The following is a 23719-nucleotide window of genomic DNA, read 5'->3' on the forward strand; positions in this document are numbered from 1 at the left end:
GATTGATTAGGATCCAAACTGTCCAGATTTAATCTTCCTACTCTGTAAGATAAACTTGTATTCTCCATATATCTAGGAGGTTTGATCTGTGTCATGTCGATAAATTCCATTATCAATAGCATTAATTGCCTCATGCAGCAAGCAATACAGTCAATGAAATTAGATAAGCACACGTGGCAAGAGCAACTTGAAAAAGCCTTTGTAACTAATCATGCAGGGGATTTTGGTTTATTATTGGGAATTTTAGGCATTTATTGGATAACGGACAGTTTCAAATTTCAGAATTTGTTCAAAATATTAAATAACTTGATTTATAATAATCAGGTTCATTTTTTATTTGTTACTTTGTGTGCCTCTCTAGTATTTTCTGACGCAATTGCTAAATCAGCGTAATTTCCTCTCCATGTATGGTTACCGGATGCCATCTAGGAGATTTGATATGTGTTATATCGATAAATTCCATTATCAATAGCATTAATTGCCTCATGCAGCAAGCAATACAGTCAATGAAATTAGATAAGCACACGTGGCAAGAGCAACTTGAAAAGAGATGTACCAGGGCATGCATTTTCACATGAAAAATAAACTAAGTCATTAAGACAAACAAAGGAGAAAAATAAAGAATGAACCTCATAGACAGAGAGAGCAGATGAAGCATGAACAATAAGAAGGTGGCGATGAGCTTTGGGAAGAAAGGGCAACCTCTTGTGAGAGCACATCCAATGAACAAAAAAATAATAAGATTTTAGACATTTTATTAGATGTCCATCAAAAAGAGTTTTTTTTTCTTCTTTTTTTCTTGATAAAATAGCAGCATACTCTTTAAACATGTGAAAATTACGGATATTCTAAAGATTCATAAATTTAATTACAAAATTTCAAAAATTTACAAATTTAACCTATAATTAGGAATAAATTTTAAAAATAATTGTAAAAAAAAATACCTTACTTTACCATTTCACAATTTTCAGTATGTGATTAAAAATTGTAATAAAAAAAAGTATTTCACTACTAAAAATACCGATCGACAAAGATTTAACCATCTTCACTCGGATCAGCCATCATTATCATATTTTTTGTGTTTAATAATATGAGTTTAGAGCTTAATAGCTTATGATGTAATTATGTATTATTAAATCAATCTCATTGTATCAATGACTTCTTAAACTGCGATTTAACAGTCAAATAATAGAATTAGAAGTTGTTAAGCTTCAAACTCATATAATGAAATACGAGCAATATAATAATAATGACTGATCGAAGTGAAGGTGATTGAATCCTTACAAATTGAAACTTAATAGTGAGATATCTTTTTTTGTCACAATTTATAACCACATATATTTGTCTGAGAAAATAAAAGAAACTATACACTAAAAGTTATCAAACGGTGAAATTATAGGATACTTTCTTTTTTTTTTTTGCTTATCCCAAAATTTAATCATATTTTCTAAAGGATAATTATACTAATGGTTGCTTAATTTTGTATTAAGTTTTATTTTGGTCATATATCTTTCTTTGTTTCATTATAGTCATTTAACTTTAAGTTGGGTAGCAGATAGTCACTTATTAAAAATTTGGTAGTTTAATTCGTCGCAATAATGACATGTCTAAAGCATCCAATATTAGACTAACACTTGTTCTAAAAAATTAACATGTTATTATTCTAGTCATCAAATCATTTAACTAAACTATTATTCTAACCCAAAATCAGACTCAACTTTAGGCTTCATAACTCCTTTAGACTTTATTAATAAATTTTGGCTTCTACCTTTTTTTCTTTTCTTCTCCTCTTTTATTATTTATTTATTTATACTTCTTCTAAAAAATTTACATGTCATTATTCTAGTCATCAAATCATTTAACTAAACTATCATTCTAACCTAAAATCAGACTCAACTTTAGGCTTCATAACTCCTTTAGACTTTATTAATAAATTTTGGCTTCTATCTTTTTTTTTTTCTTCTCCTCTTTTATTATTTATTTATTTATTGTTACAATAAAATTCTCATCTCAAGTTTAATTAATCTCGATTACTTACCTTCTTTTTTTTTTTTTACTTTTACCATAATAATAATAATAAAGAAAGAAGAAAAGGAAATAAATAAAAAAGAGAAAATTGCCTAATGTCAGCACCCATTTTTCGAATCTAGATATCCAAGGAATTACGGAAAACTCTATTATGAAAGTTACTGCCTTCTTAAGTCTCGGGAGATGAAGGATGGGTCGATCCGAAGTTAGGATTGGGGTTAATCCGACCAAAATTACCTTTTTAAAATCGATTTGGAGTTAATTGTCAAGAAAAAAAAATTGAGGGTCAAAACGATGGATTTTGCAAGTTTGGGGACTTAATTGCAAGCTTTTTGAACTTTCCACATTTAGAGCAAATCGGCTCTACACAGAGCTGATCGGCTCATCATAGTGCCAATTTGAATTTTCTTGGTTCGATATTGTTTCTTTTGACACTTTTACATCTAGATACTGATTCTAGAAGGTATTTGATGATAATCGATGGATTTTAATGATATTTATTTAAATTTTAAAGATTTAATTTATTGGATATTAGATATTTATCGATTCTTTAAAAAGAATTTTAAAATAAAGCTGAAGTTTATCTATTCCTCTAGGGTTTTCTAAAAAAATCCTGCCTCTATAAATAGAAAGTGATGCCTAGGGTTAGGGGCTAATAAGAGCTAACAACAAGGACAGAAGGCAAAACCGATTAGAATACTGTGGATTAAAAAACTCACGTGCATTATTGAGCAGAAGGTTTTTAGTAACTAAGAAAGAAGGTCAATAAAAGAGAACTCAGATTTGGAAACTCTTTTGAAAATGACAAAAGCTTTCTTAATACTTCATCCAGCACTGGATTCCTAACCTATCTTCGACTCAACCGCTTCATTATCTCATGAGATTCGCTGAACAAATAACCACGGTGAGAACCTAAGAGTTTCCTAATATTCATCCATCATCATCAACATCATTCTCCCATTAAACTAGTTTTCCTGTTCTTTATGTTTTTTCTTAGAAACGTGATTAGGGTTTCTTTTATGTCTTATTTCCATGATTGATGTAATTAGATTAGGGTTTCTTATGAATTAGTATGTTACTGATTTATTAGGTTTTGGAATCTGATAATAAGAATATTAGGGTTTTGAATATGATAATATGCATGCCTTTAGGTTTTGAATTTGATTAATCACATGATTAGGATTATATGATTAGATTTGCATTTTTCTTATGATTTTGTAATCAAATTAGTTTATTAGGATTATATGATTAATTTTCTAAGTTTGTCCATTGTGTTTTCAGATTCTTAGTATTTGTATAACTTTTTAGAGTTTCTACCTCAATATAATGTTATTTGTTATTTTATTTTATTTTTATTTTATTCCCTTCACATTCTAATTCTTTTTCTTTAGCTTCTGTGCATGTCAAAATTGGCTTTGGGACGTGAGGATTACAATGAAATCACAAAAACCAGCCTAGAGATGCCTGAGAGCCGATCAACTCAGTGTAGAGCCAATTGGCTCTGCGTTAAGCCGATCGGCTTAGCACCATTTTGCCCTAATTTTTGGCTTTTCATGAGTCTTTGATGTATTTTTTGCGATTTTGTGTATTGAAACTTAGTTTTAATGCTTTTTCTTTACGATTTTAGTTGTAGGTCGGCTTGTAATCGCTATATTTACCTTTCTGCACTTTATTTTTGTTTATTTCTTGGTGTAATGTATGTTCATAACTGTAACATGACTCCTTAATTAAAAATGGACACTTAGAATTTAGGTTAAAATTGGATCCAACATGAAAACTATATTCCATTAGGCTAATCAATATTAATCGGGCTTAAGTTCTAAAATCAAAATAGACTTAGTGGGCTTTACCATGTTTTAGTTAGGATTGGGCCATATTAGAATTAGGTTCACACAAATGGGCCTTATCATAATAAGTAGTCCATCTAGGATTAAAGGCTTGGTAAAATATAACATGTAATTAGGCTAGACTAAGAAAGACTTATACATAATTAACTAGCAAGCTAGATTAACAACTTTAACGTGGGTTGGACTTAATAAAAATGGGCTAGACTTATGTGAACTATATGTGTTATTTCGTATGCTTGTGTATGAACTGTTGTATTTATAGGGAATAATTTGTTAAACAATAAAATTAAAGACTAAGATACATAAATAAGGAAATTGGCTTCCAGATCCATCTCTAGATTTGTGGCGTAAGCTTCCTTATAGAATCTGAAAAATATCACTCATTAGTAAAAGTGTCTCGGTGAATTACCCGAGTGACAGCCTCCATCTCCGCACTAGTCTCATTGACTTGTTAGTGTGTTCCCGATTAGGTTGAAAAGCCTTACAGTTCCGTAGTCGCTAAAGACACTTGGGTGTGCACCTAAAATCGCTCGTCCATAGTGGTGACTCCATTGGAGATAAGAGAATCTTATTCCAATTATAGTTATTCTTGCATCATTGTACCATTTTCACACATTATGCACTTTGGTCCCTACAAGCCCCGATGGAGTCAGTTAGTGGTTCTTTGGTTTCACCCGAACCCTAGAATTGCGGCATTGGCCAACCACCACTCATAAGTAATGAGTGGATTTCCTTTATTGCGTGGACCCTTAAGTGGGGATACAGGCTAAGTTGTGGGAGCCTTTTATCCTTACCCAAGACTCAGCTTACAGTAATCACGGTAGCAATCTCCCCTAAGAATCTTATTGCTTGCTATTTGAGATGTATCTCTTTATAAGTACTTAAGCCCAAATATTGAAAAGCCTTGGCCCAAGAACATGTGGGATCAGACCCCAAGCCCAAAAAATATAGGCTTCTATACTTATATTGAGAAACATTGCCTTGCTTATTTTAAATCTGCTTTGAGAGCTTATGGCATGCGCGTCGGGCCTACTATCCCCTGTTGATAGGAATCCTAGCCCAAAATCCTAGGGAATAAAAGACTTACCATGAACTATGTGCGGGTGGAATTTACAGTAGGTGTTGAATTTATAACTGGGTGCATTAGGGTTCGATGGGTTCTTAAAGGTAGTAGGTTGGAGCATACCATTTTGTACCAACCTCTCAAAGATCTTAAAGAGAGGTTCCTTGAAGTTGGAGAACTTCCTCGGTTGTTGCATAGCATTCACGTCCAGGGTCCTACTCCTTCCAGCTTGGTAATTCGCCCTTCCACTAGTTCTCATAGTCTTTCTTTTGTCATTTTCAATTTCTTCGACCTGTAGTCTATCATCGTACAAATCTATGAGGGTCTTTGGGTTCATCATTTGTAACCTTTCAAGGTTTTAGATTTAATTAAAAACATGTTATATGATTAACATTTAGGCCTTTTGTCAATATGATTTAGTGATTAAATCTAAACAAAACATGATTTTTTTTTTGCTTTGGTGATTTACTGCCGGTTTATAAGATTTTAGAGTTTTTAGTGATTTAGGTGTTTATTAGCTTCTATAACTTTATTTTGTTATTTCTTTATCTATTTTATCTAAACGATGGTCTTTGATAGCATAAGGTATGAACAAAACTTGTCGAAGGCATAAACTATAGCTAACAGCTCCTTCTCAATGGTGGTATAGTGCTCTTTGGCATCTGTCAATGCCTTGCTAGCATAATAGATAGGTTCAAACTTCTCGACCCGCTATCCAAGAACAGCTCTAGCTACATAGTCACTAGCATCGCACATGAGTTCAAAGGGCAACCCTCAATCAGGTGAAACCATGATAGGAGCTGCGGCTAGTAACTTTTTTAATAACTCAAAAGCCTGTAAGAATTCTGAATTAAACACAAAAGGTACATCCTTAACAAGCAATTGAGTAAGAGGCCTAGCTATTTTAGAAAAATCCTTAATGAATCTCCTATAAAAGCCAGCATGCCCGAGAAAGCTCCTAACAGCCTTAACAGAACTAAGGGTGGCTATTTCGATATGGTCTCTACCTTAGCTCTATCTACCTCCATTCCCGCATGTGAAATCTTGTGCCCCAACACAATACCCTCTGTCACCATAAAATGACATTTTTCCCAATTTAAAACTAGATTTGCCTCAACACATCATGCAAGCATGCGCTCTAAAATAGACAAGCAGTATGAGAAAGAGTTACCGAGCACAAAGAAGTCATCCATGAAAACCTCCATAGACTTCTCAATCATATCATGGAAGATTGCCATCATACATCTCTGAAAAGTGGTAGGTGCATTGCATAACCCAAATGGCATCCTCCGGTACGCGAACGTCCCATAGGGGCAAGTAAATGTTGTCTTCTCCTAGTCATCAGGTGCTATTGGTATTTGGAAATAACCTGAAAAACCATCAAGAAAATAGTAAACTATATTGCCCGATAGACGCTCAAGCATCTGATTGATAAATGGAGGGGAAAAGTGGTCCTGCCAGGTTGCATCATTTAGCCTCCTGTAATTGATGCAAACCCGAAAACCGGTCACCGCCCTTGTTAGTATCAATTCATCCTTCTCATTCTTTATTACCGTCATCCCTTATTTCTTTGGTACAACCTGCACAAGACTTACCCATGAGCTATTAAATATGGGATAAATTAAACCTGAATCAAAAGTTTAATTACCTCATTTTTCACCACCTTCTTCATGTTCGGGTTAAGTCGTCTTTGTGGCTGCACCACTGGCCTAAAACTATCCTCCATTAGGATCTTATGCGAGCAAAAACTGGGGTTGATTCCAGGGATGTCCATAATCTTGTACGCGATGGCCATAAGGTACTTCTTGAGAGACAATAGCGTCATCTCCCTCTCTTCAGGAGTCAAGTCTGCTGTAATAATGACTGGCAGCCTCTTTGCCTTGTCCAAGTAGGCATAACTCAGGTGCTTGGGTAGCTCCTTCAACTCTAGGACTAGAGGGTCCTCAATTGAAGGTTTCACCTTTTGCACGTCTGACTTGTCAAGAGAAACAAACGGGTCAGTAGAACGACTGGGCTCACTAGCCAGCAAATAAGCGAGCTGTTCCAACAGTTGCTCGTTGGACAACTCCCTCTCATCTCCCTGCAATGCGACCTACAAAGGGTTATTAAGTTAAATTTCCTACATATGAGACTCAACAACATCATCTAAGACATTCACAGAGAAAACAGTATCATCATAGTCTAGAGAATGTCTCATGGAAGTCGCTAAGTCAAAGGTGATAGTCTCGTCATCTACCCTAAGTTGGAGCTTCCCTTTACAAACATCTATAATAGCCCTAGATGTAGCAAGGAAAGGTCTACCTAAGATCAGTGGTACAACACTCTCACCCTCCATATCCATTACAATGAAATCTACAGGAAATATAAACTTGTCTACCTTAACAAGTACATCCTCAACTATACCCCTAGGAATCTTAATAGTCCTATCGGCAAACTGAATGCTCATCCTAGTGGGTTTAGGCTCACTCAAACCAAGTTTATCAAACAAGCTAGTGGGCATCAAATTAATACTAGCTCCTAAGTCAGCTAATGCACCACTAATAGGTAATTCACCAATGACACAGGGTATAATGAAACTCCTTGGATCACGCCTCTTAACAGGCAGCTTGTTCTGCAGAATGGTGGAGCACTCCTCATTCAGGGTCACCAATCCCAAATCCTCCAGTCTTCTCTTGTTGCTCATTATCTTCTTCAGAAATTTTGCATACTTCGGCATCTGCGAAATAGCCTCAACAAAAGGAAGGATAATGCACAATGGTTTAGAAAGGTGTAGAAACTTACCAAACTGTTGGTCAGCCTTTTCCTGCCTCAGTCCAGCAAGATACGGGATAGATGGCTAGTACTCCTTCACTAGATTCTTCCTCTTGTCCTCAGCTCTCACAGGCTCTATCTTCTCAGGTTCTGGTTCCTCCTTGGCAGGCTCATCCTGCACAACAACATCATCATCATTAGCTATAGGTAAGGAACTAGATAACTGCTTACCTGACCACAAAGTGATAGCCTTGCAGGTGCTCCCTCGGGTTAGACTCTGTAGTGCTGGGGAGTGTCCCTAGTTGCCTCTTAGTTAACATAGTAGAAATCTGGCCTATCTGGTTCTCCAAATTTTGAATGGACGCCTACCGATTCCTAAGTACGTTGTCCATCTGCTGAAATCTATTGTAGGTAAAGGACACAAATTTCATCAACAACTCCTCGAGATTAGGCTTCTTCTCCTGAGGTGGAGGTAGTTGGTGTGGACCAACTTACGGTTGTGGCTGTTGCTGATGCAACCTCTGAAAACAGGGTGGTCTCTAGCTGCTGTTATTCCTCCAACTGAAGTTGGGATGATTTCGCCAACTAGGGTTGTATGTATTGTTATACGGGTTATTCTGTTATCTGGGTGCATTACCCATATAGTCTACCTATTCAAGGTCAGCAGAAATAATAGAAGATGAAGAATTAAAAGGTGAAGCAAACATACCTCTTGCATTACAGTTTTCCAGTAGTGGCCACCCAAAACTCTCCTTACTTGGTGCATGAACCCGACATCCGTCGGTCTAATTTCTTGGTCAGAAGCTCCACTTGAGTTGCCAAGGCTGCTAGGGAGTCTAGTTGGTTGACCACTCCCTGCTTGACTGGCCGACTCCTAGAGGATTGCCACGGGTAGTTGTTCATGGCCATCTCCTCTATCAGATTTTGCGCCTACTCCGGCGTCTTACTGTTCAGGACCCCACCTGTGGCAGCATCTACCATCTGCCTAGTAGCAAGCTTCAAACCACTGTAGAAGGTCTGAACCTGCATCCATACTAGTAGTCCGTGGTGCGAGCAACATCGAAGAAAGTCTTTGTACCTCTCCCAACCATCATACATGCTCTCGTCATCGAACTGCACAAAAGAAGATATATCATTTCTCAATCTAGCAGTTTTAGCAGGAGGAAAGTACTTGATGTGCATCATTTTATATATGTTTATATGCCTAGTTACTTCCATTTTTGTGCATAGTTATATTGTTTTATGCCAGAATCACTTGTGTTTTGGTTCCTTTCATGTTTCAGGTGATTATCGATGGACATTATCAGTAGTCGAGGGAAACACGTGCACATACGGACCAGAATACATCAAAATTGAGCAAGGGCTACCATTTTAAGGTTGAGCACGGCCTAGACTCTGGCCGTGCTGAACCATCAACACTTGACCCTCAAGAGTGTCATTTTGGCACAATTTCCGAGGCCACCACGGCCTGCATCACGGTCCGTGGTGGTTCAGCACCAGCGAGGGCACGACCAGGAAGAAGACCTAATTGCAGGACTCGGAGGTCCAGAACAGGCCTGGATTTCGCCCGTGCTGATCACCACGGGCTTGACCACGGCCGTGCTGAGACATTTATATAGGCAAATGCAAATTAATTTGCTAGGCTTTGATTTTCTGACTTGGTTTCTCACATACATGCACGAGCCACCCTTTTCTAGACTTCAATATTCGACTTTGGGAGACTGTTTCGCTTGTTGAAGGAAAGATTCCATTGGTTTAAACATCACATTGAATATTGATAAGCATGAATATTGATAAGACATTTAAACATCACTTTGGGAGACTGTCTACATTTTTATGCATGATTATCCCGTTTTATGCTAGAATCACCTGTCTTTTGTTTCCTTTCTCGTTTCAGGTCATTTTCGAAGGACACCATCAATAATCGAGGGAAATACGTGTGATTACGGACCAAAATCCATCAAATTGGGTGAGAACTAGCACCCCGAGGGTTGAGCACGGCTGGACTCGGCCGTCTTTGAATTCTAAGAGGCTATCCCCAATTGTGCCATTTCGGCCGACTTTCGTAGCCACCACGGCCTCCGGCCGGCTGTGGTGGCTCGGCCACCGGCTTGGGCACGGCTTGGAAGGTCGGCTCAGACTCCCAGTTGACTCGTCTTGAATCATCACTGACTGGACTCTACCGTCTTTGAATCAACTATATGGGCAATTTTGAGTTCTTTGAAGAAGAGGAAAAAAAAGTGACATAGAGCCCTGGAGGCTGGTTCGGTTTCTGTATAGTATTGAGTGTAAGAGAGAGTTGTAGTGAGTAAGAATCCCGGAATCGCAAGGTTCCGAGTGCAAAACCGTAGTGGAAGCAATTCAAGAGGCAGTTTGGGAGATTAATCAAAGTGTAGATCCGGATTTGGGTACATTCATCCAATTCGAGAGAAAAGGGTGTACATGTTTTATTTTCATTATTCTTTCATTGTAATTGATTTCCTAGATTATTTTAAACATGAACATGTTTAGCTAGACTGATTTAATCCATTGGGATTTCTTTACTATGTTGGCTTGATATTATATTGTTGGATTGTTTGAGTTGGTTTTGTATTCTTCTTGTTTTCAGTATTAATAAGATAATCATCATTCATGAGACATTGTGAATTGTGTGTTTAGATTGCTTTGTGTGATTGAGAAGTCCATTTGGCAATTGGAATTTTGAATAGCAAGAACTGTTTAATAATCGCTTAGAGATAAGGATAATTAACTAGCCGGATTAAGAATTAACAAAGCTTAATAGAGGCGGATTAAAGCTTAATGCTAATTTAAGAATCAATCGTTAGGAAGAGATTCCAACTTTAGGTTATTAGGTTTAGGAATTCGGTTATCTCGAGAAGAAACCGAATTGATTAAGAATTCATCCACGGGTAGCATAATTAGACTCACCGATCCTTTATCTTTTGTTCGGTTGCCAACTAGTTTAGATTCCCTTTGGGTTTGTCTTCTTGTCTTGATTATTTCATTTATCAATTACTCCTGCATCTCCCTTAGAACTTAGCTTGTAGTTAATAGTTAGTTTAGAATTTATTCATTATCCATTTTAGGTTAATATAACAAAGAACAAAGGAGTAACTCTAGGCTTTCACTTTCCCGAGGAATACGACCTTGACACTCGCCATTAGTGCTAGATTGCATCGATAGGTACACTGCCTTAGATGTAGGTTGCATAAAGAGCCCATCAAATATCAAGAGTGGATTTGGTGGTATTCAAGAGGCAAATTTAAGGTTCATCATTCAGATTTGGGGATTTAGGGCTTTTCATCTGACTTGAAGAAGAAGAAAGGTGTACATGGTTTCAAATTGCTTTTCTGTATTTGTTCTTACTTTGTGTTACTTATTAGCATGAGTAGCTAGAATTGTTGAACCCATTGGGGTTCCTATGTTATTGGATTACATGTAATGTTTATGAGACTTTGATTATCAATGCTTGTTTTTTCTTGCTTTCATTATTAATGAGAAATCACAGTATTTATGAGACATTATGAGTTATGGTGTTTAGATTGCTTTATGTAATTGAGAACTTCATTTAGCAATTAGAAATTTGAATAGTAAAAACTGGTTTACGATCACTTAGAGATAAGGGCAATTGACTAGCCGGATTAAGAATTAACAACTCTTAATAACGGTGCATTTAATCTTAAGGCTAACCTAAAATCAATCGTTAGGAAGAGATTCCATTGTTTAGGTTCTTAGGTTTAGGGATTCGATGTTCTCGAGAGGGAAATCAAATTCAATTTAGAATCCGCTCACGGGTAATCGCAATTGGTAATCAATATAATCTCTACCTTCACTAAAATCCAACTAGCTTAAGTCCCCTTGGGTTTGCTTTTTCCTTTGATTATTTCATGAAATCCTTCCAGACTATCTGACATTTAGTTAATCACTTAGCTTGCATATAATCATAGAATAGCAACTTCATCGATTTGTTAAGCTTAGATAACATAAGACACTACAGTAGTTCTAGGATCACCCTTTCCCGGTAATATGACCTTGATACTTGCTATTAGTGCTAGTCTGCATCGATAGGTTCACTGCCTTAGATTGTAGCTACATAAATTAGCCTATCAGTACTTATATAGAAACTTCTCAGCCAACGATATCCATGTCGTAATTGTATTGGCTGGGAGTGACTACAACCATCATTTCTCTCGGTCCCTCAAAGAAAAAGGAAACAGCCTCAACTGAATGGCATCATCAGTTGTTCCATTTATCTTGAAGGTGTCGCAGATCTTCAAGAAGTTGGCAATGTGAGCGTTTGGGTCCTTGCTCGGCAGTGCCCCAAATTATACACTATTTTGGACCGTTTGTATCACGTTCGGCTTTATTTCAAAGTTATTGGCCGCCACTGTAGTCGCAATATACTCGTCTGTGTCCCCTCAAGAGAAGGTCTAGCAAACTCGTAGATTGTCCTATTTTCATCCGTAGCTTGGTTGTTGTCTCCTATCCCTGCTGGTCTATTCACAGGGGCTTCAATCTCTATGTGCGCCTCCTCTTCTTCTTCCATACTTTTCCTCAAAAGACGGAGGGATCGCTCTAGTTCAGCAAGAGGGTCTACAGGAGTAGGATTAGAGCTCCTAATCATAAACTACCTAAAATTAAGAGCCAGCAATCAAAGAACACAAGAATGAATAAAATAATAAAGAATAAAAAGAAATGAAAAGACAAAAAATAAAAATGGCTAGATTAACACCAACACAAATTCACTCTAGTTCACACAAAAGTCCCCGGCAACAGCGCCAAAAACTTGATATGCTATTTATGTAGCTACAATCTAAGGCAGTGAACCTATCGATGCAGACTAGCAATAATGGCGAGTATCAAGGTTGTATTCTTGGGAAAGGATGATCCTAGAACTATTGTAGCGTCTTATATTATCTAACCTTAACAAATTGATGAAGTTGCTATTTTATTATTATATGCAAGCTAGTGATTAATTAAATGTCAGACAGTCTTGAAAGATTTCGTGAAACAATCAAAGGAAAAAAGCAAACCCAAGGGGACCTAAGCTAGTTGGATTTTAGTGAAGGTATAGATTATATTGATTACCAATTGCGATTAACTGTGAGTGGATTCTAAATTGAATTCGATTTCCCTATCGAGAAAATTGAATCCCTAAACCTAAGAACCCAAACGATGGAATCTCTTCCTAACGATTGATTTTAGGTTAGCCTTCAGATTAAATCCACCACTATTAAGAGTTGTTAATTCTTAATCCGGCTAGTCAATTACCCTTATCTCTAAGTGATCGTTAACCAGTTCTTGCTATTCAAATTTCTAATTGCTAAACGAACTTCTCAATTACATAAAGCAATCTAAACACCACAACTCACAACATCTTATAAATAATGTGATTTCTCATTAATAATGAAAGAAAGAAGAAGAAAGCATTGATAATCAAAGTCTCATAAACATTAAATGCAATCCAATAACATAGGAACCCCAATGAGTTCAACAATTCTAGCTACTCATGCTAATAACCAACACAAAGTAAGGAACAAATATAGAAAAGTAATTTGAAAGCATGTACACCCTTCTTTTTCAAGTCGGATGAAAAGCCCTAAATCCTAAAATCTAAATGATGAACCCTAAATTGCCTCTTGAATGCCTCTAAATCCAATCTTGATCTTCAATGTGGTGTTTAATCCAATGTAATCCTTCCTTCAATAGGCAAAATAGTCTCCTAAAGTCGAATATCGAAGTCTGGAAAAGGATGGCTCGTGCATGTATGTGAGTGATGTAGATGATTCTATGCATATTTACTGACTGTTTATCAGTCGATTATTCGTGTATTTGAGTCATATTTATTCCTATTTGATCGCACTTTAGTATGTTTCTGAGTTTTTCAGGTTTTCGGACTCCTTGATGGGAAATTGATTGATTTCTAGGTAGAAACCAAGCTATGTGGATGATTTACACATATTAGATGCTTGTCGAATTCAATTCCTTGATTGGCGCATAATTCGAGGCATTTGCATAGGCAATTGCACGGCCATGCATATTTGCACGGACCGTTGCATGGCATCCCTTACCCGTTGCACGGGCCGTGCATATTTGCACGGGCCGTGCATATTTGCACGGGCCGTGGCACGGGCTAGGACACTTTTGCCTATAAGTAGGCGCACACAAAATGAGAGAGGGTTCCGCTTCTGATTTATGGACTTCTCTACGCACGCGACCCCTCATTTCTACACCTTTGTTCTTGACTTTTTGGGAGACCAACGTCAGTTCAAAGGATTGATTTGAGAGATTCAAGCAAAGATTGAAGGTTCTAGACGATTGATCGAGACATCCGAGATCCATACTTGAGGCGGGTTTCAGAGTTGGTGCTTGCGATATTTCCACTCCGATTCGAGAGAAGAGGGGTTACATGTTCCATTTCCTTTTCTATTGTTTATTTCCTTTTGTATTTGTTTCTTTCGTTATGAGTAGCTAGGGCTATTGAACCCATTGGGGTTCACCTTTGTTGATGGATTATGCTTAATTATTAGATTTTTATTTGCCATTCTTGTAATCTTCTTACTGTTTAGTAATAAAATTTGATTCAGTTAATTTGAGACGTTGAATTAATTGTCTTTTGGGTTGTTTCTTGACATTGAGAAATGCTTGTTACAACTGGAAATTGAATGGTAAGAACTGGCAGTTAACACTTAGAGATAAGGTTAATTCACTTGTCGGATTAAGAATTAATAACTCTTAATAGATCTAAATCACGCTTAACGCTAATCTGTAATAATATGATAGGAAGAGATTCCATTAGGTTAGTGCAGGTTTAGGAACTTGGTGAGCTCGAGAGAGGAGCCGAGTTCGATTCAGGATTTAGGCATGGGTAGCAAGATTGGTAATTTATAAAATCAACCTTAGAATTCGATCACTTAGGTCCCCTTCGGGTTTGCTTCTTTTGTTACGGTTGTCTTTCGATTGTCAGTTGTTGTTGTTCCTTTATTTGCATTCATAAGCATTAATTAATTAATTTAGACTTCTCACACCTTATTTCAGACTAGATAACATAGCGAACAGTAGTAACTTTAGGTTCACCCGATCTCCAAGGATACGACCTTGATACTGACTAGTGCTAGGCCGTATCGATAGGTTCACAGCCTTAGGTGTAGGTTACATCAGTAGCCCATCAAGTTTTTTGTGTTGTTGCTGAGGATAAGTAACAATAACAATGAACTAGAGTGAATTGTTTTTATGTTAATTTAGTCATTATCTGTTTATTTATTTATTCTTTATTCTTTATTTTATTATTTTTATTGATTGGTGGTTGTTTGGTTGTCGGTTTCAGGTAGTTTATGGCCAGGAGCTCTAACCCTGATCTCATAAAACCCTTATCTGACCCGAAACGTTCTCTCAGATTATTGAGATGACATTTGCAGGCAGTTGAGGAGGAGGATGGAATTACAGTTCAAGTTCAAGGAGCTGACGTGATTGAGAAGCACAACCCCTAGGCTGATGAAGATTAGAGGACGATGTACGAGTTTGCTCGACCATCTTTGGATGGGACGAAAACTAGTATAGTCAGACCTGCTGTAGCGTCCAACAACTTTGAAATTAAAGCCAATGTTATCGAGTTGATCCAGCAGAACGTGCAGTTTGGAGGATTGCCCTGCGAGGACCCCAATGCTCATATCTCTAACTTTTTAGAGATTTGTGACACATTCAAAATAAATGGAACAACCAATGACGCTATTCGGTTGAGATTGTTTCCATTTTCCTTGAGGGATAGAGCCAAGAGATGGTTGCAATCTCTTCCACAGCAGACAATTACTACCTGGAAGGCGTTAGCCGAAAAAAATTTATATAAGTATTTTCCTCCCTCTAAAACTGCTAAACTTAGAAATGACATATCCTCTTTTGTGCAGTTTGATGATGACAGCATGGAAGATGCATTGGAGAGGTTTAAGGACCTTTTTAGATGCTGCCCACATCACGGATTGCCAGTGTGGATGCAAGTTCAAACCTTCTACAGCGGGTTGAACCTTACGACGAGGCAGATGGTGGATGCTGCAGCAGGTGGGGCACTAAACAGTAAGACGCTCGAGTAGGCTTAAAACTTGATAGAGGAAATGGCCATGAACAATTATCAGTGGCAATCCTCTAGAAGCCGACCAGGAAGCCAAGGAGTGGTCAACCAAGTAGATTCTATAGCAGCCTTGGTAGCTCAGGTGGAGCTTCTGACCATGAAGATTAACCAACTCTAGATGCCAGTTCATGGAGCGAACATTGGCTGTGAGTTTTATGGTGGCCTGCACTACAGTGCAAACTGTACAGAGGGAGGTATGTTTGCTTCATCTTCCTCTACTTTTTCATCTGTTTCTGCTATGTCTTCTGATGTTGAGCAGGTTGATTATATGGGGAATGCCCCAAGGTAGCAGAACGACCCTTACAATAACACATACAACCCTGGATGGCACAATCATCCCAACTTCAGTTGGAGGAACAATAATGCTCAGGGTCCACCTGGTTTTCAAAGACATCATCAGCAGCCAAACAACAGCTAGTTAGGCTTGCACAAGCTCCTCCTCCACTAGAAAAGAAATCAAATTTAGAGGAGCTTATGATGAAGTTTGTGATGTCTACAGAGATGAGGTTCCAGTAAATTGATAGTGCACTTAGGAATCAGCAAGCCTCGATTTAGAACTTGGAGACCCATACTGGCCAAATCTCTAAAATGTTGTCTGAGAGGCAATAAGGAGCGCTCCCTAGCACCACTGAGTCTAACCCGAGGGAGCACGTTAACGCCACCACTTTGCGTTTAGGTAAGTTAGTTTCAGCTCCTTCTAAGCCTATTTTTGACTACTCCACTATTGATGTGTAGGTTGAGGCGAGTAGTAAGGTTAAGGAACTTGAGGGATAAAAGGTGAAATCAATTCCAGTCAGGGAATATCAACCTAAGATTCCTTATCCTGCTAGAGTCAAACAAGCAGAAGCGGAAGAGCAGTTCAGTAATTTTTTAGATATTTTTAGACAATTGCATATTAACTTGCCTTTTATTGACGCATTGGAGCAAATGCCGAAGTATGCCAAGTTCTTAAAGGACATACTTAGCAGAAAAAAGGAAGTTGGAGGACATAGCCTATGTTCAGCTTAACAAAGAGTGCTCAGCAGTGTTTCAAAGCAAGTTGCCAGAGAAACGTCATGATCCAAGGAGTTTCACTATTCCTTGCACTTTAGGTAATTTGTGTGTTGATGATGCATTAGTTGATTTTGGAGCTAGCATAAATGTCATGCCCACTAGTTTATTCAATAAGCTAGGTTTGGGGGAGGTAAAATCCACTAGGATGTGCATTCAATTAGCTGACCGTTCTATTAAGCTTCCTAGGGGGATTGTGGAGAATGTGCTAGTCAAGGTAGATAAGTTCATATTTCTTGTGGACTTTGTGGTTATGGATATGGATAATGAGCATGGTGTACCGTTGATTTTGGGGAGACCTTTCCTTGCCACATCTAAAGCTAAAATAGACGTATTTGAGGGAAAGTTAGAACTTAATGTAGGGGATGACTGTGTTACTTTTAGTTTACCCCTATTTGATAGTTCTCCCACCGACCATGTTCATGCCATTTGTAGTATTAATGGAATTGGTCCTGCATGTAATAAGCAACCACAGGATGTACAAATGGATGATGCTATACATGTTTCTTTCCCTGTTGATATGTGTTATTCATCTGAAGAAAACAACTCGTATCAATTTGAGACTTTATGCTATGATACACCCGAGAAGGGTAGTTGTAAGTTTGTTTATGACAGGTCACTTAGCCAAAATTCGGAGTGGATGAATGGGCATCCTAACTCGGTGCGAAGAGCACCTCCTTGATCATCTACTGCACACATTGGACCTTCTCTTTGCGCTTATATGCCTCAGACCCCAACTTACATTGAGCCCACCTTCTCAACTTGCCCGCGATGCAAGAATGCTGCTGTATAGTCCAGCTAGACGACTCGAACAAAAAGAAGCGCCTTCGAGAGGCATTCCCTAATCTATTTATGCTTTTTGAATTTTTGGACATCTTTTATTTATGTAGTTATTTTTTTTAGTTAGATACTTCAATTTGTTTTTAGTTTGTTTTATTTTGAGAAGATTTTTGTTGAACCTTTTACTAAATGTTGCTTGGGATGTGTTCATTCTTGAGTTTTGCAGGAGTTAGCCTACTCGATGCTCATACGTAATTTTGAGGACTAACATATTTTGAAGTGTGAGAGCACACATCAAGGGCAGTATCCAGTAGACTATTTCTAGTTTTTATCTCTTTATGTTGTTTTGTTTTTCTTTTAGTTTTCTAGTTTTTGTGGACTCCCATAATTTGCTTCCTTGTGCGTATTTTATCTTCCTTTTTGGAGTGCCTACCTTATTTCACACTAAGGACAGTGTTTCACTCAAGTGTGGGGTAGGTACCTTAATTTTGTGCAGGTACCAATTTTGTTTCTACTGTTTTTATTTTGCTTTCATTTCCCTTATTGATTGAGTCCATTCATTCTTACTGTCCTTATCTTGAGTTTTGTTTTAATCAAGTAGTTGATAATTTCTCTCTTTTGAATGGATACCTGTATAGCTTTTATCGAATCTTGTTGAAAGAAGGCAATGACGAATCTCTTAATTTCAATCAAGCCAGGTAAAATTGGTGTTTTTCCTTATTTTTTTTTCATTTTACTTTATCTTGGATATAGAACACTGTTAATACTGATGCTTATTAGATTGTTTGATTGTTTAAACTTTGGTTTAAGAATTCAGGCAAGTTTATCCCACTCAAATGGTGAGGCTTTTATGCTCCTTCTATGTTTTATTAGTGAGCATTGTGTAGAATTTTTATTTCTAGAACTTGCTTTGTGATGGCTTTTGAGATTACTTGAATTTTTGATAGTCATGAGATGATTTGGGCACTTAGGAATTACACAATTTGTCCAAAAGCCTAACCCTGTTTTTCCCTTAGTGAACCCATTTTGAGCCTTAGCCTTTTTCTTTCATTATAATTTACCTTTGACACTCATTTTATGACTTCTATGCATTTTACCATTCTTTCTACCATTGTTGCTGGAAATTATGTATGTTTATGCTGCATTTCATTTTGGATCAATTTGCATATATTCACTAAGTTGCTAGATTTTTTGTAGATGCTCCCTTCGATCCAAATGGTACATATCGTTTTACTACTTTTGATTGAGCATTGTATTACTTCATCCTGCGTTATCTGTTGTTGTAGGAGTAGTTAAAAAAAATTATATATATGTATAATTTTCTTTTAGTTCATTTCGAGCATCATCTTATTATTAGAGCAACTTAGTGTTCAATTTTGGTACAACATTTGATCCTTGGCTATATTCTTGCATTACCTGCATAATTTTCCAGCAACTTTTAGATTACTTTCCATATTTCTCCATACCCTACCTTAACCCCATTACAACCTGGCTCAAGACCCTTTGATCATGTTTATTGACTATTTCACAGTAGTGGAGATCGGATCTATAAGCAAGCTTATGGTAATCACGTTTTTTGTACTTTTGCGTTGAGAGCTTGGCGATATTCTTTCACTTATATACACTTGTGTGTTTTGAGTGACATCTTGTAAGGCATGGTTCTCGAATTCTCAGTTTGGATGGTTTATCATTTTAATTTTAGCAGCTTTATTAACTTTGTTCTCTATCTCAAGGATTTAGTGATTTAGGGATTTTGAGGAAATTCGTCATGGAGTTTTGAGACTTGTTTTGAGCTAACCTCCTGTAAAGTATTTGATTGAGTTATTTGGTATCTGTTTGAGGAGTGAGTTGTTGATTGCTTGAGGACAAGCAAACGCTTAAGTGTGGGGTAGTTTGATGTAGATGATTCTATGCATATTTACTGACTGTTTATTAGTCGATTATTCGTGTATTTGAGTCATATTTATTCTTGTTTGATCGCACTTTGGTATGTTTCTGAGTTTTTCAGGTTTTCGGACTCCTTGATAGGAAATTAATTGATTTCCGGGCAGAAACCAAGCTATATGGATGATTTATGCATATTAGATGCTTGTCAGATTCGATTCCTTGATTGGCGCGCAATTCGAGGCATTTACACAGGCAATTGCACGGCCATGCACCTTTGCATGGACCGTTGCACGGGCTGTGGCACAGGTCGTGCATATTTGCATAGGCTATGGCACGGGCTAGGACACTTCTGCCTATAAGTAAGCGCATGCAAAATGAGAGAGGGTTCCGCTTCTGATTTCTAGACTTCTCTATGCGTGCGACCCCTCACTTCTACACCTTTATTCTTGACTTTTTGGGAGACCAACGTCAGTTCAAAGGATTGATTTGAGAGATTCAAGCAAAGATTAAAGGTTCTAGATGATTGATCGAGACATCCAAGATCCATACTTGAGGCTGGTTTCAGAGTTGGTGCTTGCGACATTTCCACTCCGATTCGAGAGAAAAGGGGTTACATGTTCCATTTCCTTTTCTGTTGTTTATTTCCTTTTGTATTTGTTTCTTTCATTATGAGTAGCTAGGGTTGCCAAACCCATTGGGGTTCACCTTTGTTGATGGATTGTGCTTAACTATTAGATTTTTATTTGCCATTCTTGTAATCTTCTTATTTAGTAATAAAGTTTGATTCAGTTAATTTGAGACGTTGAATTAATTGTCTTTTGGGTTGTTTCTTAACATTGAGAAATGCTTGTTACAACTGGAAATTGAATGGTAAGAACTGGTAGTTAACACTTAGAGATAAGGTTAATTCACTCGCCGGATTAAGAATTAACAACTCTTAATAGATCTAAATCACGCTTAATGCTAATCTGTAATAATCTGATAGGAAGAGATTCCATTAGGTTAGTGCAGGTTTAGGAACTGGGTGAGCTCGAGAGAGGAGCCGAGTTCGATTCAGGATTTAGGCACGGGTAGCAATATTGGTAATTTATAAAATCAACCTTAAAATTCCATCACTTAGGTCCCTTCGGGTTTGCTTCTTTTGTTACAGTTGTCTTTCGATTGTCAGTTGCTGTTGTTCCTTTATTTGCATTCATAAGCATTAGTTAATTAATTTAGACTTCTCACACCTTATTTCAGACTAGATAACATAGTGAACAATAGTAACTTTAGGTTCACCTGATCTCCAGAGATACGACCTGGATACTCACTAGTGCTAGGCCGCATCGATAAGTTTGCTGCCTTAGGTGCAGGTTGCATCAGTAGCCCATCAGTGAGAAATCAAGTTAGAAAATCAAACCCTAGCAAAATAATTCTCATTTGCCTATATAAATGTCTCAGCACGGCCGTGGTCAAGATCGTGCTAATCAGCACGGGCAGAGTGCAAGCCGTGCTGGACCTCCAAGTCTCGCAAATTAGGTCTTCTTCCTGGCCATGCCCTTGCCGGTGATGAGCCACCACGAGTTGTGATGAAGGCTGTGGTGGCCTCAGAAACTGTGCCAAAATGACACTCTTGAGGGTCAAGTGTTGATGGTTCAGCACGGCTAGAGTCCAGGCAGTGCTCAACCTTGAAATGGTAGCCCTTGTTCAATTTTGATGGATTTTGGTCCGTATTTGCACGTATTTCCCTCGACTACTGATAATGTCCATCGATAATCACCTAAAACATGAAAGAAACCAAAACACAGGTGATTCTGGCATAAAACTAGATAACTATGTACAAAAATTGAAGTAATTGGGCATATAAACATGTATAAAACGATGCACATCAGGACGCCATCTAAAGCATGGAATCAAGGCCTTCCCAAGAGAATCACAAAGGAGAATGGTATATCCAAGACCATGAACTAAATGACTAATTCAATGGGCCCTACTTTGACCAAAGCCTTAAAGGTCCCATAAGCTTGCCTTTTCGATTCATCGTACACTCAAATGATAGTAGATGTGGGCTTCAGATCGGTTTTTCCCAGCCCATATTTACCTAGAAACCTTAAGGGGTAAATGTTGGCCCCTAACCTGTCGTCAACCATCAGGCACGATCTTCTTATCCCTCTGACCATGGCCTCTATATACAGTGATTGGTTGTGTTCCCTTCCCTCGGGTGGCAACTCCTCATTCGTAAAGCTTATCACCTTAGTAGTCTCCTACAGAGCTAAGACCAACTCCTGGGGGGTTGCCTCCACCGACACCACTATCTGATCTCCACAGGGTGTCCACGTGCCTTGGCATCTTACGGCATGAATCCCGTCCCACCAGAAGCTAGGTATATCTTGAGTTCTTCCCACTATTTCTTTTTAAAAATCCACACATGAAACACTCAAAGAATATGCTAAAGGTTGAGAGAAACAAGCAAAAACCAAAATTTTAGAATATGACAAATGATGGTGATGTCAAGACTTTTATATAGGTTGTTGGGACCCTCCTCACCTCGCGCGAGCTCAGAGGTGAACTCGCGGGAGCTCAGAGGTGAACTCGCGCGAGCTCGGATATGAATACGTGCGAGGACGGAGTTGACCTCACTCGAGGTTAGACCTGTCGCCGCATGAGTCCACTCCTAGCCCAGCCTAGCTCACTGCCCAAACATGTTCTAGTCCATTTCTAGTAAGACCTGTGGTCTTACCCTTCTAACCCCTGACCAAGCGCTGCCCTGAAGCCATTTTCCTCTTTTTTTTAGGTATCCTCTACCCGGCTGTGCATTGCTTCACTTCAGTCCATCTCCCTCCCTCCCGCAGCAAGGGGGCAAGACGCAATCGCATCCTACCAATACAAATACCTCACTTCAAAGACTCAAGGGGCAAGCCTGCCCACCCTCAAGAAGACCATGGTATCGCATTGATGCACCACCAAGAAGATGCCGGTATCGCACCAACACACCCTCAAGAAAACACTGGCATAGTAGTGATGCATCCTTAGGAAGACATCGGTATTGCACCGACACACCCTCAAGGAGACGCTTGATGTGCCGCTATCCACACACAACAAAGTGCACCGGCCGTACCAAGTAATACAATGATGAATAAGAATATCGTTCTACTAGAGGCCTAATTATAAGTATTACCTTCAATCATACACTAATTCTTAGCAATTATAATATAGTTTGGGGGTAATAATATGTAAAAGTAAAGCAGTCTTGAAAATAAAGATTAAAACAATTGGTAAACTTATCAAGGATAAAGCCTATTTAGGTAGTGAATCCCCCTAATAAGTTAAATATTTCATGAAACAAACAACAATTAATTCTAATCAATACTTGAGTCGGCATTCCACAAAATTAGGTTTAAACCTTTCTCAAGTAATTAAACCCCTAATTCCTAAGAGGAGAGAGAGTGATCTCTTCTCAAACCCACTCACTTAGCTCATGCTGTAAGATTAAGGAACTATTGAACCAAAGGGTCTTATAGATCTATCTCTAGTATCCCAATCAATCTTTAATCCTTAAGATGTGATCAATTCATAAAAAGTTATTTCTAATCAGTTTATGAAAACAAATCCCAATCAATATAGATGATTAAGTAATCAAAAGGATAAACAACTCATAGAAAAGATTAATTGCATTAACTTTAAATCAATCCTTACAAAACAAATTAGGGTTCGTTAAAACCCAAATAGTAAGAGAATTAGTTCCTAAAGATTACAATAAAGAGATAAAGAGTATGGAAAGAAGATCTCAAATTATTCATGTAAGAGTAGAGTTGAAAATCTTCAATCTTGAATCTTGAATCTTGGAAGGTAATGAAGGAAATGATGTTCATCCTTGAGAAATAACCAATCAAAACCCTAAAAAATGAAAGGAAAATGAAGTTTTTAAGTGTTTCTCTCTCTAGAAATAAAAATATGATGAAACTCTCTTAAAAGAACCCTAAAAGTTCCCTTAAATAGTATCTTTTATTGCACCACACGGGGGACACATGGGCACCATATGGCCATGTGGCATCCTTAACTCAAAAAATGCCCTTAAAATTATCCTCTAGGTCAACGGGAATATCACACGGGCATGTCCTCTTCCCATGTTGTGCCTTAAACAATTTGCCAATTTTTGCTACTCACATGGGAAGCCCGCACGAGCGTGTGCTCCCCGTGTGACATATT

General features: G+C 37.9%; 1 protein-coding gene and 2 non-coding genes across 3 annotated transcripts; 1 reads left to right on the forward strand and 2 right to left on the reverse strand.

The window, feature by feature from the left end:
* Positions 1–5924: 5924 nt before the first annotated feature.
* Positions 5925–7654, reverse strand: LOC107262498. The gene is made up of 4 exons (XM_048373402.1): positions 7106–7654; positions 6587–7018; positions 6110–6185; positions 5925–6004 (listed from the first exon to the last, which is right to left on the reverse strand). Exons 1-4 carry the CDS (start codon positions 7652–7654, stop codon positions 5925–5927), a joined length of 1137 nt encoding a protein of 378 aa, XP_048229359.1.
* Positions 7655–8728: 1074 nt separating this feature from the next.
* Positions 8729–8835, forward strand: LOC112537100. Its single transcript, XR_003081018.1, has one exon. It is a non-coding gene; the product is annotated as a small nucleolar RNA R71 (small nucleolar RNA).
* Positions 8836–15560: 6725 nt separating this feature from the next.
* LOC112534231 lies at positions 15561–15667 on the reverse strand. Its single transcript, XR_003078532.2, has one exon. It is a non-coding gene; the product is annotated as a small nucleolar RNA R71 (small nucleolar RNA).
* Between the last annotated feature and the right edge of the window lie 8052 nt (positions 15668–23719).

Source organism: Ricinus communis, chromosome 1 (genome assembly GCF_019578655.1).
Source record: "Ricinus communis isolate WT05 ecotype wild-type chromosome 1, ASM1957865v1, whole genome shotgun sequence".
NCBI lineage: Eukaryota > Viridiplantae > Streptophyta > Magnoliopsida > Malpighiales > Euphorbiaceae > Ricinus > Ricinus communis.